The sequence below is a fragment of the Argopecten irradians genome, unplaced genomic scaffold, assembly GCF_041381155.1.
Source record: "Argopecten irradians isolate NY unplaced genomic scaffold, Ai_NY scaffold_0427, whole genome shotgun sequence".
Taxonomy (NCBI): domain Eukaryota; kingdom Metazoa; phylum Mollusca; class Bivalvia; order Pectinida; family Pectinidae; genus Argopecten; species Argopecten irradians.
The window spans coordinates 28777-49113 of record NW_027187894.1 but is presented as its reverse complement, the minus strand read 5'-3'; the positions used below and the strand labels follow the sequence as shown (position 1 = coordinate 49113).

The 20337-nt window shown below is 36.9% G+C and overlaps 1 protein-coding gene across 1 annotated transcript; it reads right to left on the bottom strand.

Moving 5' to 3' along the window:
• Window positions 1–350: 350 nt before the first annotated feature.
• LOC138312702 (cystinosin-like) lies at window positions 351–20316 on the bottom strand. The gene is made up of 10 exons (XM_069253481.1): window positions 20168–20316; window positions 9271–9361; window positions 5981–6187; window positions 5235–5375; window positions 5006–5105; window positions 4368–4487; window positions 3476–3563; window positions 3273–3355; window positions 2505–2622; window positions 351–565 (listed from the first exon to the last, which is right to left on the bottom strand). The coding sequence occupies exons 1-10, from the start codon at window positions 20214–20216 to the stop codon at window positions 381–383; spliced, it is 1182 nt and encodes a 393-aa protein (XP_069109582.1). The 5' UTR covers window positions 20217–20316; the 3' UTR covers window positions 351–380.
• Between the last annotated feature and the right edge of the window lie 21 nt (window positions 20317–20337).

Sequence of the window (20337 nt, the reverse complement as noted above, 5' to 3'; positions counted from 1 at the left end):
CAAAATAGGATGGAAGGGAGGAAGGTCACCAAAATAGGATGGAAGGAGGAAATGTCACCAAAATAGGATGGAAAGGGAAAATGTCACCAAAATAGGATGGAAGGGAGGAAATGTCACCAAAAATAGGATAAAGGTGTAGAAATGTCACCAAAATAGGATGAAGAGGAGGAAATGTCACCAAAATAGGAAGGACGGGAGGAAATGTCACCAAAATGGGAAGGACGGGAAGAAATGTCACCAGAATAGGATGGAAGGGAGAAACGTATAGGATTAGACGAAAATAAGATAAACAGGAGAGAATGTCACCAAATTAGGTATGAGGGAAACAAATGTCAAAGAGTTAGAAAGGGTACTGAAGAGTAGGTCTATGTCACCTACTATCAAGCCTTTTCTACACTGTTGGTAGTTTGGCCTGCGTTGCCGGTATTCACTACACCTATTTGGTGGTAAGGCACATTTCCTCGGTAGAGACAGTAATGCTGGGTCATAAACAACATATCAAACAAGATGGAGAAAGCTCCCAGTCCAAACTTGGTGGGGTCTCCAAACAACGACCCCCAGTCATCTGTAACAACATGGCCAATCACAGTGAATAGTGTTTATAATCTAACATCAGAGGGTATCTGTAAGACATTTTAAGTAAAGCATAATTCAAATATTTCTGAGAACTATAGAATTGATTTGCAATGCCTATTTCAAACTATGTATAACATTCTTCTTTGGATTATTTATCTACAGGAACTTTACATATTGTCTATAGCAATGCTTAAGTTTAATTCATAACAAAATTTCATTGGAAAGGTCTACAACTTGAGTTTTGACACAGAAATGATTTTAATATAAGTGATAACTTTGACCTTTGGACTGGAAAGCAATCCCAAGTTTGGTAAGGAGGACCTGTATGTAGTTAAGCCTACAGAAATTTGAGACATGGCAGAAATTACTCTTCTATAAACTTTTAGACCTGAAAGGCAATTCACTTTGAAAATTTTCAAATGTTGTGAATGAATTTTAATATAATTATTTGTAACTTAAATTATTGCAGTAAAAAAAAACCTCACACACAAACATGGATGACATTAGCCACCACTGCTATACCGGGTATAGTGATACCTATATTTTTTCAGGTGACACAACAGTCAGTCGTTACCAAATGGTAAGAAAGTCCTTCATCCCAGCAAATAACAAATCAACATAAATAACCTAGACCTTGTGACATTTTGAAGAAAATAGAAAGACATGAAAAAAGACACCACCACATTACATCAAAGGAAGGAACAGGGCAGAAATCAACAAGACACCACCACATTACATCAAAGGAAGGAACAGGGCAGCATTTTACAAGACACCACCACATTACTTCAAAAGAAGGAACAGGGCAGAATTTAACAAGACACCACCACATTACATCAAAGGAAGGAACAGGGCAGCATTTAACAAGATACCACCACCATTACATCATCAAAAGAAGGAACAGGGCAGAATTTAACAAGATACCACCACATTATATCAAAGGAAGAAAGAGGGCAGAAATCAACAAGACACCACCACATTACATCAAAGGAAGGAACAGGGCAGCATTTAACAAGACACCACCACATTACTTCAAAAGAAGGAACAGGGCAGAATTTAACAAGATACCACCACATTACATCAAAGGAAGAAAGAGGGCAGAAATCAACAAGACACCACCACATTACATCAAAGGAAGGAACAGGGCAGCATTTAACAAGACACCACCACATTACTTCAAAAGAAGGAACAGGGCAGAATTTAACAAGACAATTTAACAAGACACCACCACATTATATCAAAAGAAGGAACAGGGCAGAATTTAACAAGACACCACCACATTACTTCAAAGGAAGGAACAGGGCAGAATTTAACAAGACACCACCACATTACATCAAAAGAATGAACAGGGCAGAAATCAACAAGACACCACCACATTACATCAAAAGAAGGAACAGGGCAGAATTTAACAAGACACCACCACATAACTACTTCAAAGGAAGGAACAGGGCAGAATTTAACAAGACACCACCACATTACATCAAAAGAAGGAACAGGGCAGAATTTAACAAGACACCACCACATTACATCAAAAGAAGGAACAGGGCAGAAATCAACAAGACACAAAGCAGTAGTACATGTACAGACGTTTATAATACAATATACCCCATTTCATGGGCTTATTATATTCTCTCATTTCAGCATACTCAACAATCATGAGTCTTTGTCACTTGGTTACTGGTATGAAATAAGAAGATATTATAAAACATGCATGACCCGTGTGAAGGAAGGTCAGGGTTCTTCATTTTAACAAACTTTGTAGCCTGATTCGTCTAAGCATGCTAGTTTGTGTCTTTCTTGATTATTTACAATATCAGACTAATAAGAAGTTATTCGGGATTTTATTTATCTACCATTATTTATTTATTTATTTATTTATGTATTTATATTTTACTTGACCTTGGTTAAGATAATTCAAACCTACAACTTACCACTATTGTAGGCCAGTAGGAACATCTGTAACAGACTAAGACTCCCACCAGTGAAGTCCAACAATACATTGCCTATACTCCAACCTACTGTGCTTTTCCTTCTGTAATTCATGTACGCCTGGAAATTAATATTCATTTGTTAATTAAAGCATTCTGTGATCTCATTCCTTTTAATATATCAAGAATCAGGAAATCTATCGGAACATTCATAACCTTGGTGGTAGGTTGTCTCCCTTTGCTATGTAATGTGTTGTTTGATAGATAACAGTATCTCTATTAAATACATAGACATGAGCATAACAAGCTTAGGGTATACTGTAAATGTAGTATTTGAGGCAGTTTCCAGGTACTGACAACTGGTCTGTGGTTTTTCTCCATGTACTTCACGTTCCCCCCCCCCCCATGGTCCACCTATTAACCTGCCTTACATGACCCAGAGTGTTAACAAACATTACAATCACCCCCCCCCCCCCCATGGTCCACCTATTAACCTACCTTACATGACCCTGAGTGTTAACAAACATTACATCAATCAAGTCAAACCAAAGACTACATTCTGTGCAGCTACATATGTATGTTTCTTTGCATCCAAGTTTACTGTTAGAGGAAAGCCAAATTACCCGGAAAAGAACCACCGACCAGCAATCCAAAATGCCCAACATGGGATTCGAACTTGAAACCCAAAGGTGGAGGGCTTGTGGTAATATGTTAGGACATCTTCACCACTCGGCCACCATAGTCGCCTTACGTTAAACTAACCATACTTACTTGTGGTATATACTTGATGAGGGTAACACCAAGCTTGACGTAGGAGAAACAGTAGAGGTAGCTAAGCCATGTCATCACATTGCCTATGGCCAAGTTTACATTAAACTAACCATACTTACTTGTGGTATATACTTGATGAGGGTAACACCAAGCTTGACGTAGGAGAAAACAGTAGAGGTAGCTAAGCCATGTCATCACATTGCCTACTGCTAAGAACAGTGTTACCAAGATAAATAGCCAGGCTAACACCAGTAGTACAGCAGAAATCCACGAAATCTTTTGTCCACCACGCTATCAAAATAAATTATTCACTTAGAAAATATCAGTACATTATATAATATGTTGAATTGAACAATGTGAAATAAGAACTTTTGTTTCAATTTGTTTTATTCTTCATATAAACCCTATTAGCATTACTGGCAGGCCACCAGTTCTCACCAGTTCTCACCAAGTACCCATTCTAGCCATTGCATGTGAACTTGTTTGATCACACACAAATTTTTTAGACATTTTTTGTGAAAATTGGTACGGTATTGTCTTCTATCAGTATAAGAGACTTTATTGACGCTTGGTAATAGTACATATACAGATGTGATGGCGATAATTGGTACTTGGTAAGAATTGGTCGCCAGGCAGTTCACTATTTGCAACTAAGTAGTACATTAATTAAATCTTGTGATCTGTATTAGATAAACATCTTGTGATTTCTATTTAAATTTCTTTTGAAAACAAACTTAATTAAACAAGGGACCGAATGGGCTTGAATCACTCACCTGCTATCTGGTAATCATAGTGCATACTTATGACATAAGAGAGACAATAAGAATGTTTATGTATGATCCAGGTATTATCAGCATGTCACTGGCCCAATATCAGGGCTCTAGGCCACTTGGTTATTAACAAGAAGGGTTTTTTTTTAAGATTTAAGCCTATTTGACCCCTGTAACCTTGAATGAAGGACAAATTTTCAAATTTTATGAAATCATTTGAGAACTTATTTATATGTAAAACCTGTTCACTCAAGACTTTTTTTGTAATAAACAAAAGATTACTATTAAATGTATGTTACAGCATGTTACAGTGAAGCCTGTTTACCTCATAGATACAGCACTGTAAGATTGTGATGATGGTGACAAATACAGCATGGAGGGCAAATATCACATCATTTAACTGGACAGGATTTATCCCTCTTGGATGTAAACTTTTATAGTCATCCTGTAAACAAATAGTTATTACATAATTTGAACACATTCTTCTTGATCAACTGCATTCTTATTTCCATCAAGTAATTTCTTTAAAAAATGCTGATAAACATAACAAATTATGTGACAGAAAGTATTTTAACTACACTTGCATTATCATTTTTTAGATACAGCTTTCAGCAGTTTGTTTTATTGGTCTAAACAAAATTTCATCAAACCAAAGAATAAAGTGACATCGGTATTCGAGGACGGCAGAACAAAATGGCTGCCTCCACTTGAATTTTTGGGAACATTTAATAACCAATAAAATTCTTTAAAATGTAGCTAGAGTTTGTTTATAGACATGTGAAAATATCTTCAGTTAGTGTGAATTTTGTATGAAATATTATGAAACTTGTCTCAAAGTTTTAATGTTTGTTTACCTTTGAGAAAGTTATGCAATTTCATGTATGAAGGTCATTTAGTGACAGTAAAAAAAATTAACAATTTAAACAGATGTTGAAAAGCTGTCAGTATTACTAATACTATTACCTCTATACTTTTGATCCAGAAAAGTCCAACATTGAAGAAACTGTAGGCTATAAACCCTGTTATGTTGTAGGCAAGGAAGTCAAAGTTTAGGCCGATCACACTGAAAAAGAAAATCAAGAGGTGATATTGTAGAATGGGATTTTCTTGTAGGAAATGTAATAAATTTACTTATTGTATCAGTATATGAACAAATAAATTGCTGCTATAGTTACTGTACAAAATCACTTACCTTTTACGTCTCCAGTTCTCATAAACTTGTGGATAAAATGATACCGACCAGGCAGCAAAATAGATCCAGCCAATTACAATGTTAAAGTAAACAATGGCAGAATTGTGGAAGATGCTCAGCCTCACAAAAGCATTATCTAAGCTGGGGAAACAAAAAGGCCTCATAAAATGATACAATATTCAGGAAAACTAACGATTTTATAAAAGTGATATTATTATTAATCACTCATAAATAAAACCAGCATCCATCGAAATTACTATTTATGTTAATTCATGTCCTGTCCTAAAACTGCATATTAAATCGTTTTTAAAAATTAACCTTTGTGACCTTGGGAGTAGGTCAAGGTCATTCAAATAAAACTTGAGCCAAATTTATTTAAACATGCCACTTTCAAATTATCATGACTTTGAGCCTCTGGATACTGCATGATTACAGAAGAATATGGTGACCAGAGCAGTCTGATTTGGAAAAAAAAAATTGAAGCCATGAAAAGCATTCTTTTAGGAGTTTGCAGTGTGACCTTAAAGGTCTGAAAATATGATAATCAAATAATTATACTGAATAACATGAATCTGGGGACTTCAGATGGAAATTTAAATTGTTTAGGACACAAGACAGATGGTGAGGATAGACTGGTTGTTATATATTGAAGTGGTATATGCTTGCTAAATGCCTTTCCATCGGTCGGGGTTGCATTTCCTTATCAAACATGAATAGATGTACATGTATATTTGCTAATTACTCACCCTGTCAGCTCCAAGGATGAAGAGTTGATTCCGAGGTTGATGTTCCCGGCTTTCTTTGCTGTCAGCTTGACCTCCACGGCCTGACTACTATTGGCTGTTATGTTAATACTGGGTAGAGGGTCAAGCAACTCATGATCTTCTGTGTATTTTATCTTGTCTCCGATTTCATATGTAAATAATACCTCTGCTGTCTCATTCAAAGGACCGCTAAAACAACACAATTAATGTAGTGAACATTCTACTAACTTGCTATAACTACAGTCAAACCTGTCTTAGTGACCACCTCTGTATAAGGACCATCTGCTAAATATGACCCCTTCCTCAGAATTGTAAATGGTTGATTTCAGCACAATATGGCCTACCCAGGTATGTATAAAGACCACTTGGCTATAATGACCATTTTTCTTTGTTCCTTGGATGGTCTTTATAGACAGGTTTGACTGTATACCATAAGCTTTCAGTTTTGTAATACTTCTGTGACCTAAGATTACTCCGACAAGATTTGAGATTAATTGATTTACCCCTGCTTAGAAATTGAATTGTCCTGGCTAGAATGGTCCAAAGGTGTCTTCAAGGGTTAATAATTTAAATGTGATAAGAAACATTTGACTCTACATGCACAACCTAATAGTATACGTAATTACAGTATGTTTATAAAGACCCATCTAAAAGTTACCATGTATTTTCGTCCAATGAAGCACAATGGGTGTTAAATACAGTAAAACCTTGTGACCACCTCTGTATTAGACCATATTCCCTGAATCAAAAATGGTCAGTTTTAACACATTCTGACCCGTGTTCAAAGGTCAAGATCTCTATTCTTTGTATCTTGTGTGGTCATTTTAGACAGGTTTCACTGTTAAATAAGACAAGAGGCCCAAAGGGCCTTAACGGTCATCTGACTACCTTGGCAATAGTAAAATTTAATTATATATGGTGTCACTTTGTCAGGACCATGTCAGGATCATTTTCAATTTCTTTCAACAAATTTTATTTCAAACAAGAGGCACAAGGGCCTTAACATATAGGAAATTAATTAGATATAGTGTCATGGTAGCCATCTTCGATTTGTGATCAACCAGAGATGTTACAATACTTTGTCGGGCCCATGTCAGGATCATTTCATGCAAGTTTCAGCCAAATCGCACCGGTAGAACTTGAGCAGAAGTTCGAAATATGTTTTCAAGATGGCGGCTGTGGCTGCCATCTTGGGTTTTGTATCAACCTAAAAAATAACAACACTTTGTCAGGACCATGTCAGGATCATTTCATGCAAGTTTCAGTCAAACCGCACCGTAGAACTTGAGAAGAAGTTCAAAATGTGTTTTCAAGATGGCGGCTGTGGCGGCCATCTTGGATTTCGGATCGACCCGAAAAATAACAACACTTTGTCGGGACCATGTCAGGATCATTTCATGCAAGTTTCAGTCAAATCGCACCGGTAGAACTTGAGAAGAAGTTCAAAATGTGTTTTCAAGATGGCGGCTGTGGCGGCCATCTTTGATTTGGGATCGACCCGAAAAAAAACAACAACACTTTGTTGGGACCATGTCAGGATCATTTCATGCAAGTTTCAGCCAAATTGCACCAGTAGAACTTGAGAAGAAGTTCAAAATGTGTTTTCAAGATGGCGGCTGTGGGCCATCTTGGATTTCGGATCGACCCGAAAAATAACAACACTTTGTCGGGACCCATGCCAGGATTATTTCATGCAAGTTTCAGCCAAATCGCACCAGTAGAACTTGAGAAGAAGTTCAAAATGTGTTTTTCAAGATGGCGGCTATGGCGGCCATCTTGGATTTGGGATCGACCCGAAAAATAACAACACTTAGTCAGGACCATGTCAGGATCATTTCATGCAATTTTCAGCCAAATCGCACCGGTAGAACTTGAGAAGAAGTTCAAAATGTGTTTTTTCAAGATGGCGACTGTGGCGGCCATCTTGGATTTCGGATCGACCCGAAAAATAACAACACTTTGTCAGGACCATGTCAGGATCATTTCATGCAAGTTTCAGCCAAATCGCACCAGTATAACTTGAGAAGAAGTTCAAAATGTGTTTTCAAGATGGTGGCTGTGGCGGCCATCTTGGATTTCGGATCGACCCGAAAAATAACAACACTTTGTCGGGACCATGTCAGGATCATTTCATGCAAGTTTCAGTCAAATCGCACCGGTAGAACTTGAGAAGAAGTTCAAAATGTGTTTTCAAGATGGCGGCTGTGGCGGCCATCTTTGATTTGGGATCGACCCGAAAAATAACAACACTTTGTCGGGACCATGTCAGGATTATTTCATGCAAGTTTCAGCCAAATTGCACTGGTAGAACTTGAGAAGAAGTTCAAAATGTGAAAAGTTAACGCACGGCGGACGGCGCACGGCGCACGGCGCACGGCGCACGGCGGCGGACGGCGCACGGCGGACGACGACGACGGACGAAACATGATGACTATAGGTCATCCTGACCCTTCGGGTCAGATGACCTAAAAATAGAGGGGTGTTTATTTGAAAGTATTTCTAAAGGTTTCAGTCATATGATTTACCTCAGTGCCAGAATAAGTGGCTTACAGTATAATGATCCTTTGTATTATATACATGTATATGTAATTATAGACCAGGCTGTTTAATTTTAGAGCACAGTCAGTGCCAGATGTTTTAATATTAAATAAATCAATCAATAAAATCTACATATCTGAAAATAATATTACAAAAGCTAAATTTTGATTGCATAATTAGATACATATCACTTTCAAAGCCTACATATGACTCCATTAGTAACTGTATGTCATAACATTATCAGAGGATATACTCAAAACTGAAAGGATATAGGAGCTTATGAGGACATGTGTGCTGATTTTTATAGTATAACTAGAACTGTTGTCCAGGAGGCTTATACAGCTCCCTTCATTCCTCCAACAGACAGTCAAACAGACAACCTGAATCCAGTATAACCAAGCCCCTAACTTTGTCACAAGGGGAAGGGTGGGGTGAGAGTTTTAACAAATAAATCAATACAAATTTATACACAAGATGGTCTTTTATCATAAACTGACTTTTATTTACATGTCATAACACATATTATTTTCAATGCCTATATGATTATGGCTCTATTAGCTGCAAGAATGTATCTCAAGGTATCTTTAGAAGTCATACTTGACAATGAAAAAAAGATGTACTTCTGGCAATAATGAGGACAATACCATTGGTCCTTTACAGCTGTATCTGTCTCATGAAGTAACAGGAATCAGATCATGAATGAGAATTGAGACAGTCAATCAGTGCATGCTTACCTTGGCACCAACCACAAAGATTTGGTCTCTGGAATGATCAAGGTCAAATCGCTCTTTGAGAATGTTAGTGTAACACTGCTGATAACTGTCACTGGAACAAAACAAACATTTATAAGGTTAGACTCAATATTATGTACATATCAAACACATATATCACTCAATAAAGAAATCCATTGTTAGCTCGTTTTTTTCTAACATATACGATATTTAATATATCACTGATATATATGCATATATGTAGTAGTAGTACCAAGCTGTATTTTCTCATATGCTACCATTGTTTGAAGCTTTATAAAAATCTGTTGATTTTTCTCAAGTTTATCATCCGGAAACGATTTTTTTTTTTTAAACAATCTATTTTTTAGTAATAGTGACCTTTATAGTTGACCTTTTGACCCCAAATTTAATCCAAAGTTGTATTTTCTCCATCAGGAACTCCTCCGGGAATAGATATTACATAGATATTACCGATGAGTTGTAACTGATTCTAGTACCCTGTACCCTGTACCCTGTACCCTGTACCCTGTACCCTGTACCCTGTACCCTGTACCCTGTACCCTGTACCCTCTACCCTGTACCCCCTACCCACTACATGAGTTGCTATTACGGACTATCGGCTTGCGCATGCGCGGGTTATGACGCCTTAGATGTTCGAGTGAATTACAATAGATTATGAAGGAATCTTATTACTTGATATAAAAGCAATTTTTCAATTACTTTCATACCAATGGCAGTCGGTAAATTTATTCCGAGTCATACTTGCATACCTTGTACCCTGTACCCTGTACCCTGTACCCTCTACCCTGTACCCTCTACCCACTACATGAGTTGCTATTACGGACTATCGGCTTGCGCATGCGCGGGTTATGACGCCTTAGATGTTCGAGTGAATTACAATAGATTATGAAGGAATCTTATTACTTGATTTAAAAGCAATTTTTCAATTACTTTCATACCAATGGCAGTCGGTAAATTTATTCCGAGTCATACTTGCATACCTTGTACCCTGTACCCTGTACCCTGTACCCTCTACCCTGTACCCTGTACCCTGTACCCTGTACCCTCTACCCTGTACCCTGTACCCTGTACCCTCTACCCTCTACCCTCTACCCTGTACCCTGTACCCTGTACCCTCTACCCTGTACCCCCTACCCACTACATGAGTTGCTATTACGGACTATCGGCTTGCGCATGCGCGGGTTATGACGCCTTAGATGTTCGAGTGAATTACAATAGATTATGAAGGAATCTTATTACTTGATATAAAAGCAATTTTTCAATTACTTTCATACCAATGGCAGTCGGTAAATTTATTCCGAGTCATACTTGCATACCCTGTACCCTGTACCCTGTACCCTGTACCCTGTACCCTGTACCCTGTACCCTCTACCCTGTACCCCCTACCCACTACATGAGTTGCTATTACGGACTATCGGCTTGCGCATGCGCGGGTTATGACGCCTTAGATGTTCGAGTGAATTACAATAGATTATGAAGGAATCTTATTACTTGATATAAAAGCAATTTTTCAATTACTTTCATACCAATGGCAGTCGGTAAATTTATTCCGAGTCATACTTGCATACCTTGTACCCTGTACCCTGTACCCTGTACCCTGTACCCTCTACCCTGTACCCTCTACCCTGTACCCCCTACCCACTACATGAGTTGCTATTACGGACTATCGGCTTGCGCATGCGCGGGTTATGACGCCTTAGATGTTCGAGTGAATTACAATAGATTATGAAGGAATCTTATAACTTGATATAAAAGCAATTTTTCAATTACTTTCATACCAATGGCAGTCGGTAAATTTATTCCGAGTCATACTTGCATACCTTGTACCCTGTACCCTGTACCCTGTACCCTGTACCCTGTACCCTGTACCCTCTACCCTGTACCCCCTACCCACTACATGAGTTGCTATTACGGACTATCGGCTTGCGCATGCGCGGGTTATGACGCCTTAGATGTTCGAGTGAATTACAATAGATTATGAAGGAATCTTATTACTTGATATAAAAAGCAATTTTTCAATTACTTTCATACCAATGGCAGTCGGTAAATTTATTCCGAGTCATACTTGCATACCTTGTACCCTGTACCCTGTACCCTCTACCCTGTACCCTGTACCCTGTACCCTCTACCCTGTACCCCTACCCACTACATGAGTTGCTATTACGGACTATCGGCTTGCGCCTGCGCAGGTTAAGACGCCTAAGATGTTCGAGTGAATTACAATAGATTATGATGGAATCTTATTACTTGATATAAAAGCAATTTTTCAATTACTTTCATACCAATGGCAGTCGGTAAATTTATTCCGAGTCATACTTGCATACCTTGTACCCTGTACCCTGTACCCTGTACCCCCTACCCAATCTCATCCCATCCACAATACTCTATGCCTAAGTTTATAATATGCAAATTATATATATATATTGCTCAATATAATCTATTATAATATATATATAACATTTTTTTCTGGTAAATTATGGCACCAGATGAACAGTATTCTTACAAAATTGACATTTTACAAAATTAGATCACTGTGACCTATATTTTGACACTTAAGTTTTATTTTCAAAAAAAGTTTTATTTTTAACATATAAATGCATGTAAAATCATTCAAAAATATCATTTGGTTCCAACAAAACTGGACAAAACCGAAAATTATCCATCCTGTTTAACCCCCCATAACTCACAACGGACTCCGACCTGACCTTAATCATATTTCATATCATGATGTCCTAAACCCCGGGTATCTGTAAACAAAAAATAATGCTTATCGGTCATGCCAACCAGAGGGCCCAAATTGACACTCCTCCTTTAAATCAATTCTTATTGATTGTATTGATTGAAGGAGGAACAAAATCTGCAAAGGCACAAGATCTTTCACGCAAAGGCGATTCAAAGACAGGGCCCCAGAAATATTGGTTATTGACGTGTCATTCCTATCCCGTGTGCGAAATTTGACCATCAACGACATCGATCAAAGACTGACTGTGCAAGAGAAGAGGTAAGGACCATTAATCGTATCAATTGAATACACATTTAATGAAGTTATGATGAAAAATAGTATATATTGTACTAAATGGTTTGACAATACTGAAAATCTGGAGGAGAATATTCAATTATATTATATTTCTATCTGAACAGTAGAAAACAATATTCCATTCCGCTACAATGTACTATTTATTCAAATTTACCTAAAATTTAAACGTTCCAAATCGCTATATTGTCACAAACTAATCAATTTGACTTTGTCCGATATTCGCCTGACTATAAATTTATGTCACTTAGGCGATAATCCGCCACCAAAGCATAGCCTTCATTCATTGTGAGATGTAAAACGAAACGCATCAACAAAAAGGTATGGTTTTAAAATTAATTTTCTGTACTAATTATCTCAGATGACTCTATTTAGTGTAGGTTTTACTTGTTGGTATACATGTACATAAACTCGCATTAAAAAGTAGTTTTCATCTTTTTTGTTCCAGTTATGCACTTTTTGCTGTAACTATCTGTAGGAGGTCCCATTTCATTGCCAAGATCAAATTTGCGGGATCCTGGTACGAGTACGACGGATTAAGTGAGTCCATTAAAGCAGGGACCAGCTTTCAAGGCACAATGAACTTTGCTGTTTTTGTCTCCTGTTAGATTTGTTAGACTTCTCTGCTGAAGGAAATTTTGTTCAAACCTTGTCGAAAGGTTGGTTGTGACATTTGAGTGTTGTTCAAGTGGTTTTAATTGTTAATATTTAAGCATTAATGTTTATTTAGATATTACATGTATTGGGTTTGAAAAACAATTTGTTTGCAAACTGTGTGAATCAGTGATTTTTTAAGGGATTCATTTTTCCGAATCAATACGCAATGTCTTTGTGACGTCACGATAACGTCGGGGTTTCGCGCCATTCTCGGATTCAAAAACGTATTGACCAATCAGAAAGCCAGTTTAGCTATGAAAACGAAGAGAAATTAAATATAAATGTTTCGAAAAGCAACAAATATTGTGATTGGAAAAAAAGCCCAACAAATATACCTACCCTCAATTTGTATGCATGTTTTTATAATTACTTTTTAATTGTTTTTATACTAAATTCTACTATTTGATTGGTAGGTTCTTTTTCTTCGTACTATTTTGAAGAAAATTCGAGAATGGCGTGAAAACTCGACGTTATCATGACGTCACAATAGAGACGTCGACGTTGCGTATTGATTTAGAAAAAACCCATTGGAAAATCAATGGAATCGTAAGTATAAAATATGTCATCAGGTAGTCCACCTTCAGTCCGTGGTCTCCCGTCCACCTTTCAGTCCGTGGTCTTCCGTCCACCCTTGAGTCAGTGGTCTCCCGTCCACACATGATTCCGTGGTCTCCCGTCCACACATGATTCCGTGGTCTCCCGTCCATCCTTCAGTCCGTGGTCTCCCGTCCACCTTTCAGTCCGTGGTCTTCCGTCCACCCTTGAGTCAGTGGTCTCCCGTCCACACATGATTCCGTGGTCTCCCGTCCACACATGATTCCGTGGTCTCCCGTCCATCCTTCAGTCCGTGGTCTCCCGTCCACCATTAAGTCCATGTTCTCCCGTCCATCCTTCAGTCCGTGGTCTCCCGTCTACACATGAGTCCGTGGTCTTCCGTCCACCATTATGTCCGTGATCTCCCGTCCACCCTTCAGTCCATGGTCATATTGCATATTGCAATTTTGGAAGAATCGGACAAGAAGGCCGGTAGTTGGCCATCTTGAATTTTGATAGTAGGAGTTTGTTACTGCTTTTTCTTAAAAACATTATAAAGCCATCTTTCTGAAATTTCAAATTTAGGGTTTATATTTGTCCCAAGACATTGTAATTATATTTTGAATATTAAAAGTAAACAATAAGACTGATTAGCAGCCATCTTGAATTTTGCCACTTTGTCAGAAAGTACTGAAAAGGTCTAGCTTCCTCAAATTTAACTTTTAGTGTCTTTTTTGTCAGAAGTTTTGCATATTTATTTGGGAACAAAGTCGCGTTTTTAGGCAATGTAGGCAATGCGTCATCAATCGACGTGTGCAGTCCACCGTGGATAATTTTTCCATTAAAAATATGTTCAAATAAATGACCTTGACCTTCATTCGAAGCACAAGGGTCGAAAAGGTTTTTTAAAACGACTTCTTGTCAATATGTAAGAGCCATAGAGATATTTCATTTCCTATGTAGCATGATAGAGGACGGGCTACCAAATGTGTTCAAATCAATGACCTTTACCTTCAGTTGAGGTCACAGTTCAACTATAGTCTCTCTGTGTTTTGTGTCAAAAATAAGATTACCGTTAATACACATGGACCTCTTTTTCCAGGATATAATTTTTCGAACGAATACATTCCATTACTAACCAAACTTATCGTAGTGATATATCGTGCTCCGTTTACACCCGGAACCAGACGGCAACGTACATAGTATAGGCTAATTACATTGGTTACTGACGATGGTTCTGTTCTGAAGATACTGTGCGACAAGTATAATGTAAACATGGGTTGTGTGTCGGTTTTTGTTATAATTGTATAGTCTGATCAATACTTAGATTTTAATTTTTGAATGCTTAGTTGTGAGTTATCATATCTTTTTTTATACTTTTTTTTTCTCATTAAGCTAAACTTTGCCTGAAATCCTGACCTGGTCATGACCAAGTAGTGTTATTGTTTTCGATTTATCCTAAAGCCAGGATGGCCACCATTTTGAAAACGTATTTTTGAACCTCTTCTCAAGCTTGCCTGGAATGATCCTGATATAACATAGACCCAGTGTTGCTATATTTACAGTACAATCTGAAATTAAAATAACCGCCATGGTGCCATCTTAAAAGCACATCTAAAGGTGTTCTAATCACTAATGATTAAAATTGGTTTAATGTGAAAGAAGGCAGCTCAAGCAGTGCAGTTATTAAAATCCATGATTGATACCACATTCACTAAAATTACCACATTGAAAAAACATTATGTCATAGGACTGCACTTCTTGTTTGAAGTATTTCTGGTCTAGATAAAACAATCTTCAAAACCATGCTGTAAATGTTTATCATAGATTACTATGCAACATCTAGAGCATGCTTTAACGAATTTAAATCTTCCACAATTACATATGGACACTCCAGTGGTTCAAATATAACTATAATCTGTAATTGTTTCTCAGATCCCTGTAGTCATTCCTTGCTATAATATTATTATAAGAGGTATACTTATATAATGGGCCTCACACGTTTTAGTTGGATGTACATAAAACATGTATAAGAAAATGTTTATAGGACATATTCTACAACATACCTTTATATTTACTAAATACATATGATATTTTGATAACTTTGCAATAAGAATTGCATATGGAATAATAATAAAAGTGAGAGATTATGTCATGTGGTTATGCATACTTGTATCAAGATTTAATGTTTGTTTCACATACTTTATCAAAACATTTGGTTTTGTGTGGTTTGTTTAGATTATTTAATAATTGTATTTATTCCAAGAAATGTTGGCCTTAAAGAAGCTTTGTATAACTTGTTGTTTCATTATCAATGTACACATCTAATTTGGTTAATTTCAAAACATTTGATTTTGAAGTTAGTTAAATTACCAAACAATTCAAGTTATTCCAAGAAGTGTTGGCCTTTAAAAAGCTTTGAAAATATTTTTGTTTTATAACCAATTTACAAAGCTACTTTGGTTTATTTCGGAATATTTTCTAGACTTACACTCCTATTGCCTTTCATAGAATAAGGTTGTTATTTTTTAAAGGATATGTAAAATACATGAACACTTTTGAGCATAGTTTATTATAATTGCATCTCGAATTAGCACATACTTTATTTAAACTATCAGTATGCAATGGCAGTTTCACGCTATACACATATCGTCCTCCATGATTGACCCCCAGGGAAAACTTTAAAACATCTTGTCACATTCCTGTTAAGGTCCATGGGCCTCTTGTTGTTCAAAATACATATTGCAAGAGCTAAATCTTTCTTAACAAATGTAAATTGTAACATATACAGTCGCGAAAATATATTTACCTGCTGAACGACATACAATAAAAGTTGTGCAATGTATTTGATTTAACATTCTGTAGATCATTACATTATATCTTTAAGCTTGTAACTGTATGGATATAGAATATGGTGATTTTGAATCTGTGTAAAAATGCGTGCATGGTGTAATTTTGACAAAGTTAATGTAAATGCTAAATTGGGAAAGTGCATTGCGGACGTTTCGTCATCCGTTAATGATTACATGTTCTTGAGTTTGAAGATGTGAGAGCAATATTACATATTACATGTACATATGTACAATTGTAATTAATGATATTAAGTCAAATAAAGCATGTTTTTATTATTTGCTGTCTTCGATGAATTTAACAAGCAAAGTGCTAAATACAGCAGTATTGGTATTGAAACATCAATGACGCTCGCATGCGTGTATAAACGTATATTGGGTGAAGTTGCCCCGCATACAGGCTACATTTTTCAAAAATGAAAAAAGGTGAACTTTGACCCCATAGCGAACTTTTTTATTTGATCTAATAACGATATATTAGAAAAAAAGTAAGTCTTTAATACTATTTACATTCATCATGAACATTTTTTCCTGTATCTCAATCATTTTTTTATTCATAGCTATTTCAAACTTTTGCGGTATGACGTTACGGCAGCCGTATTTAATTTTCGATCAACATCAAAATGCGGTCACCCCTTCCAACTCGTGCTATACAACATGACAATACATCTAATGACTGACTGCCATTGTCAGGAAAGTAATTGAGAAATATCTTGATTTTGCTTAATAAGATGTTCCTTGAAACGATTCCTTTATAATCTATTGTAATTCACTCGAACATCTAAGGTGTCATAACCCGCGCATGCGCAAGCCGATTGTCCGTAGTAGCAACTCATGAAGTGGGTAGGGGGTACAGGGTACAGGGTACAGGTTACAGGGTACAGGGTACAAGGTATGCAAGTATGACTCGGAATAAATTTACCGACTGCCATTGGTATGAAAGTAATTGAAAAATTGCTTTTATATCAAGTAATAAGATTCCTTCATAATCTATTGTAATTCACTCGAACATCTAAGGCGTCATAACCCGCGCATGCGCAAGCCGATAGTCCGTAATAGCAACTCATGTAGTGGGTAGGGGGTACAGGGTAGAGGGTACAGGGTAGAGGGTACAGGGTACAGGGTACAGGGTACAAGGTATGCAAGTATGACTCGGAATAAATTTACCGACTGCCATTGGTATGAAAGTAATTGAAAAATTGCTTTTATATCAAGTAATAAGATTCCTTCATAATCTATTGTAATTCACTCGAACATCTAAGGCGTCATAACCCGCGCATGCGCAAGCCGATAGTCCGTAATAGCAACTCATGTAGTGGGTAGGGGGTACAGGGTAGAGGGTACAGGGTACAGGGTACAGGGTACAGGGTACAGGGTACAGGGTAGAGGGTACAGGGTACAGGGTACAGGGTAGAGGGTACAGGGTACAGGGTACAGGGTAGAGGGTACAGGGTACAGGGTACAGGGTACAGGGTAGAGGGTACAGGGTACAGGGTACAGGGTACAGGGTACAGGGTACAGGGTACAGGGTAGAGGGTACAGGGTACAGGGTACAGGGTACTAGAATCAGTTACATGACATGACATGTATGAGTTCAGGATAGTATTTTCCCATGTGCTACCATTGTGTTACAAAATACATCCATTAATTCTCAAGTTATCATCTGGAAACCAATTCAGACAGATATACAGGAACAAACACTAAGTTAGGATCCTTCTTTAAAATCTGCAATGCTTTACTAAAGGATGATTTTAAGTTATGAAATTCCTTAAAGAAAGTTTGTAAAAATGGGCCCAGGTCACCAATTACCGGTCCAGTCAGATACAGCTATACTGCTATATACAATATCATGACAATATATATTTTCTCCTAAATATTTACCCAATTCTATCTAGACAATGAACCAAAATTACAAAAGAAAATTACAATATTTCCAAAATAGATAAACTCTATTACAAACTTGATAATTATGCAAAAGGGTCAATTAATATACCTTACTAGATAATGGTCCCTTTTAATAAGTCAACTATCATAATTAGTTTCATTAGACTCGTACTGATTTGTGATGGAAACCGACAGCACACACAGAAATACTTTGCCTATGGCCACATTTGATTTTAACACATGACAATTAATATTGCCAGGTATATGTATTATGTTTTTATCACTACTGTAGGTGTTTAGGCCAGAGGCGTTCAATTTGGTGAGACATAATGCTGTAGGGCAGTCTGAGATCCACTCAGCATGCAATCAAGGCAGGTTATATAGAGTGTAGCAGGTTTTAATTGTACATAGTGATATGGTCGCCTTATAGTTTCGCGCTAGAGGGAATTTCCCTTTAGCTCAGTCGGAAGAGCGGCGGACCAGTAAGTCCGGCTGGTGGCACACTAATCTCGCTCTATTACATTTGGTGCCGTAGACCACACCAAGCGAAAGCTATACGGGATTGAGAGGCTTCGCTGGAGAGAGAACCTGGGTTGGTCTGTGTTCGGGGGCGAACGCATTTGAAAGGGGGGAGTAGTGTTACAGGATGAACATATCTAAGTATCCAAACGCTATCTTCTTTTATGGAAATGATATACAAATGTACCTGGTAAACTATAGATATACATTAAACAAAAATTCACCAGCCTTTACCAAAGTTATAAATCTCTAAAGTTCTTCTGCTAACAATATATTAAACATAGGTAAAAATGCAGCTGACTTGAAATGTATACTTGTCTAAGTAAAAGTGTTTCTTTTCACAGACATTAATGATTTTATGGATTCAAACTACAAAAATATATTACATCTTATGGTCAATATTCTACATATCAGTACTCATATGTGCGGGATGGCTTTGGCTATATATATATATATATATTTGTCATCATGTATTTAGTAGTAGCTATAATGCGAGTTCTCTTAGACTAAATAATAACATACCGGATACAAATTTTCCAGTCCTTAATTGAGTCTTCAGACTCTGAAAAGCTCCCTTTGATGGAGCGAAAGCGCTAACATTAGTCAGCCGTTTTTTTTGGTTTTTTTTTTGTATATATTTTTTCTTCCATATGTATTTTTCTTCAAATTTATGCTATATGTATATACATACATTTCTTACCTTGATCATATCAGCTTACATATATAAATTTCACACGTTTTGTATCTGGTTCACCTAATTTGTATATGAACTGTCACAAACATTCTCACATGCTTCTCACATGAAGATCGTGTGCAGTAGTACACTTAATATACAAACTCAATCAATATGACCTCTGATGAAACTCAAAGTTTGCCTCAGTCCTACTGATTTAAATCAAGATAGCTATATATTCAGCTATAGATATATGACATGATATATAAAACATTAAGAGACAATTAAACTATATTGTATTGTTACTACATTATACATTGTACCTCAGTACTCTATAATCAGTGTCACGCAGACTTTACTATGGGAATATGATATAATGTCTGTGTTGGAAAAAGTACTAGTTACATTACACTGTATACTGTACAATAAAACATCTTTATAATGAACACTTTAATTTGTAAGGCTTAGTATGTTCCTGACACCTGGAAATACTGAGTTAATTGAACATCTCAGACTTTTGTAAGAATGTCTAGAACTACTTTGTAAGACACAAGAAACTGATCTAATAACTGAAAACTCTAAAGGGCTCAAAACATCTAGATTATAGATGACATTGTTTACTTGTAGCACTGACAACTAGTACATGTACATTGTATAGTGCACAGTGGGTGTCAAATGTATACAATATATGCGTAAATACATACCAATCAAACAAAATACAGTACTTACAGTTAAACAAAACCAAAAAAAGTACTAAACATGTCTTGCACGTCGTCATTTTAGGAGGATCTGTCCTTGGATCGGTCAAATACACTGTTAATAATCATTTGAACATACATAACGTCACCTACAAAATGAAAGCAAGTCACATGATTTTCTACGACCAAAAATAGGTCATG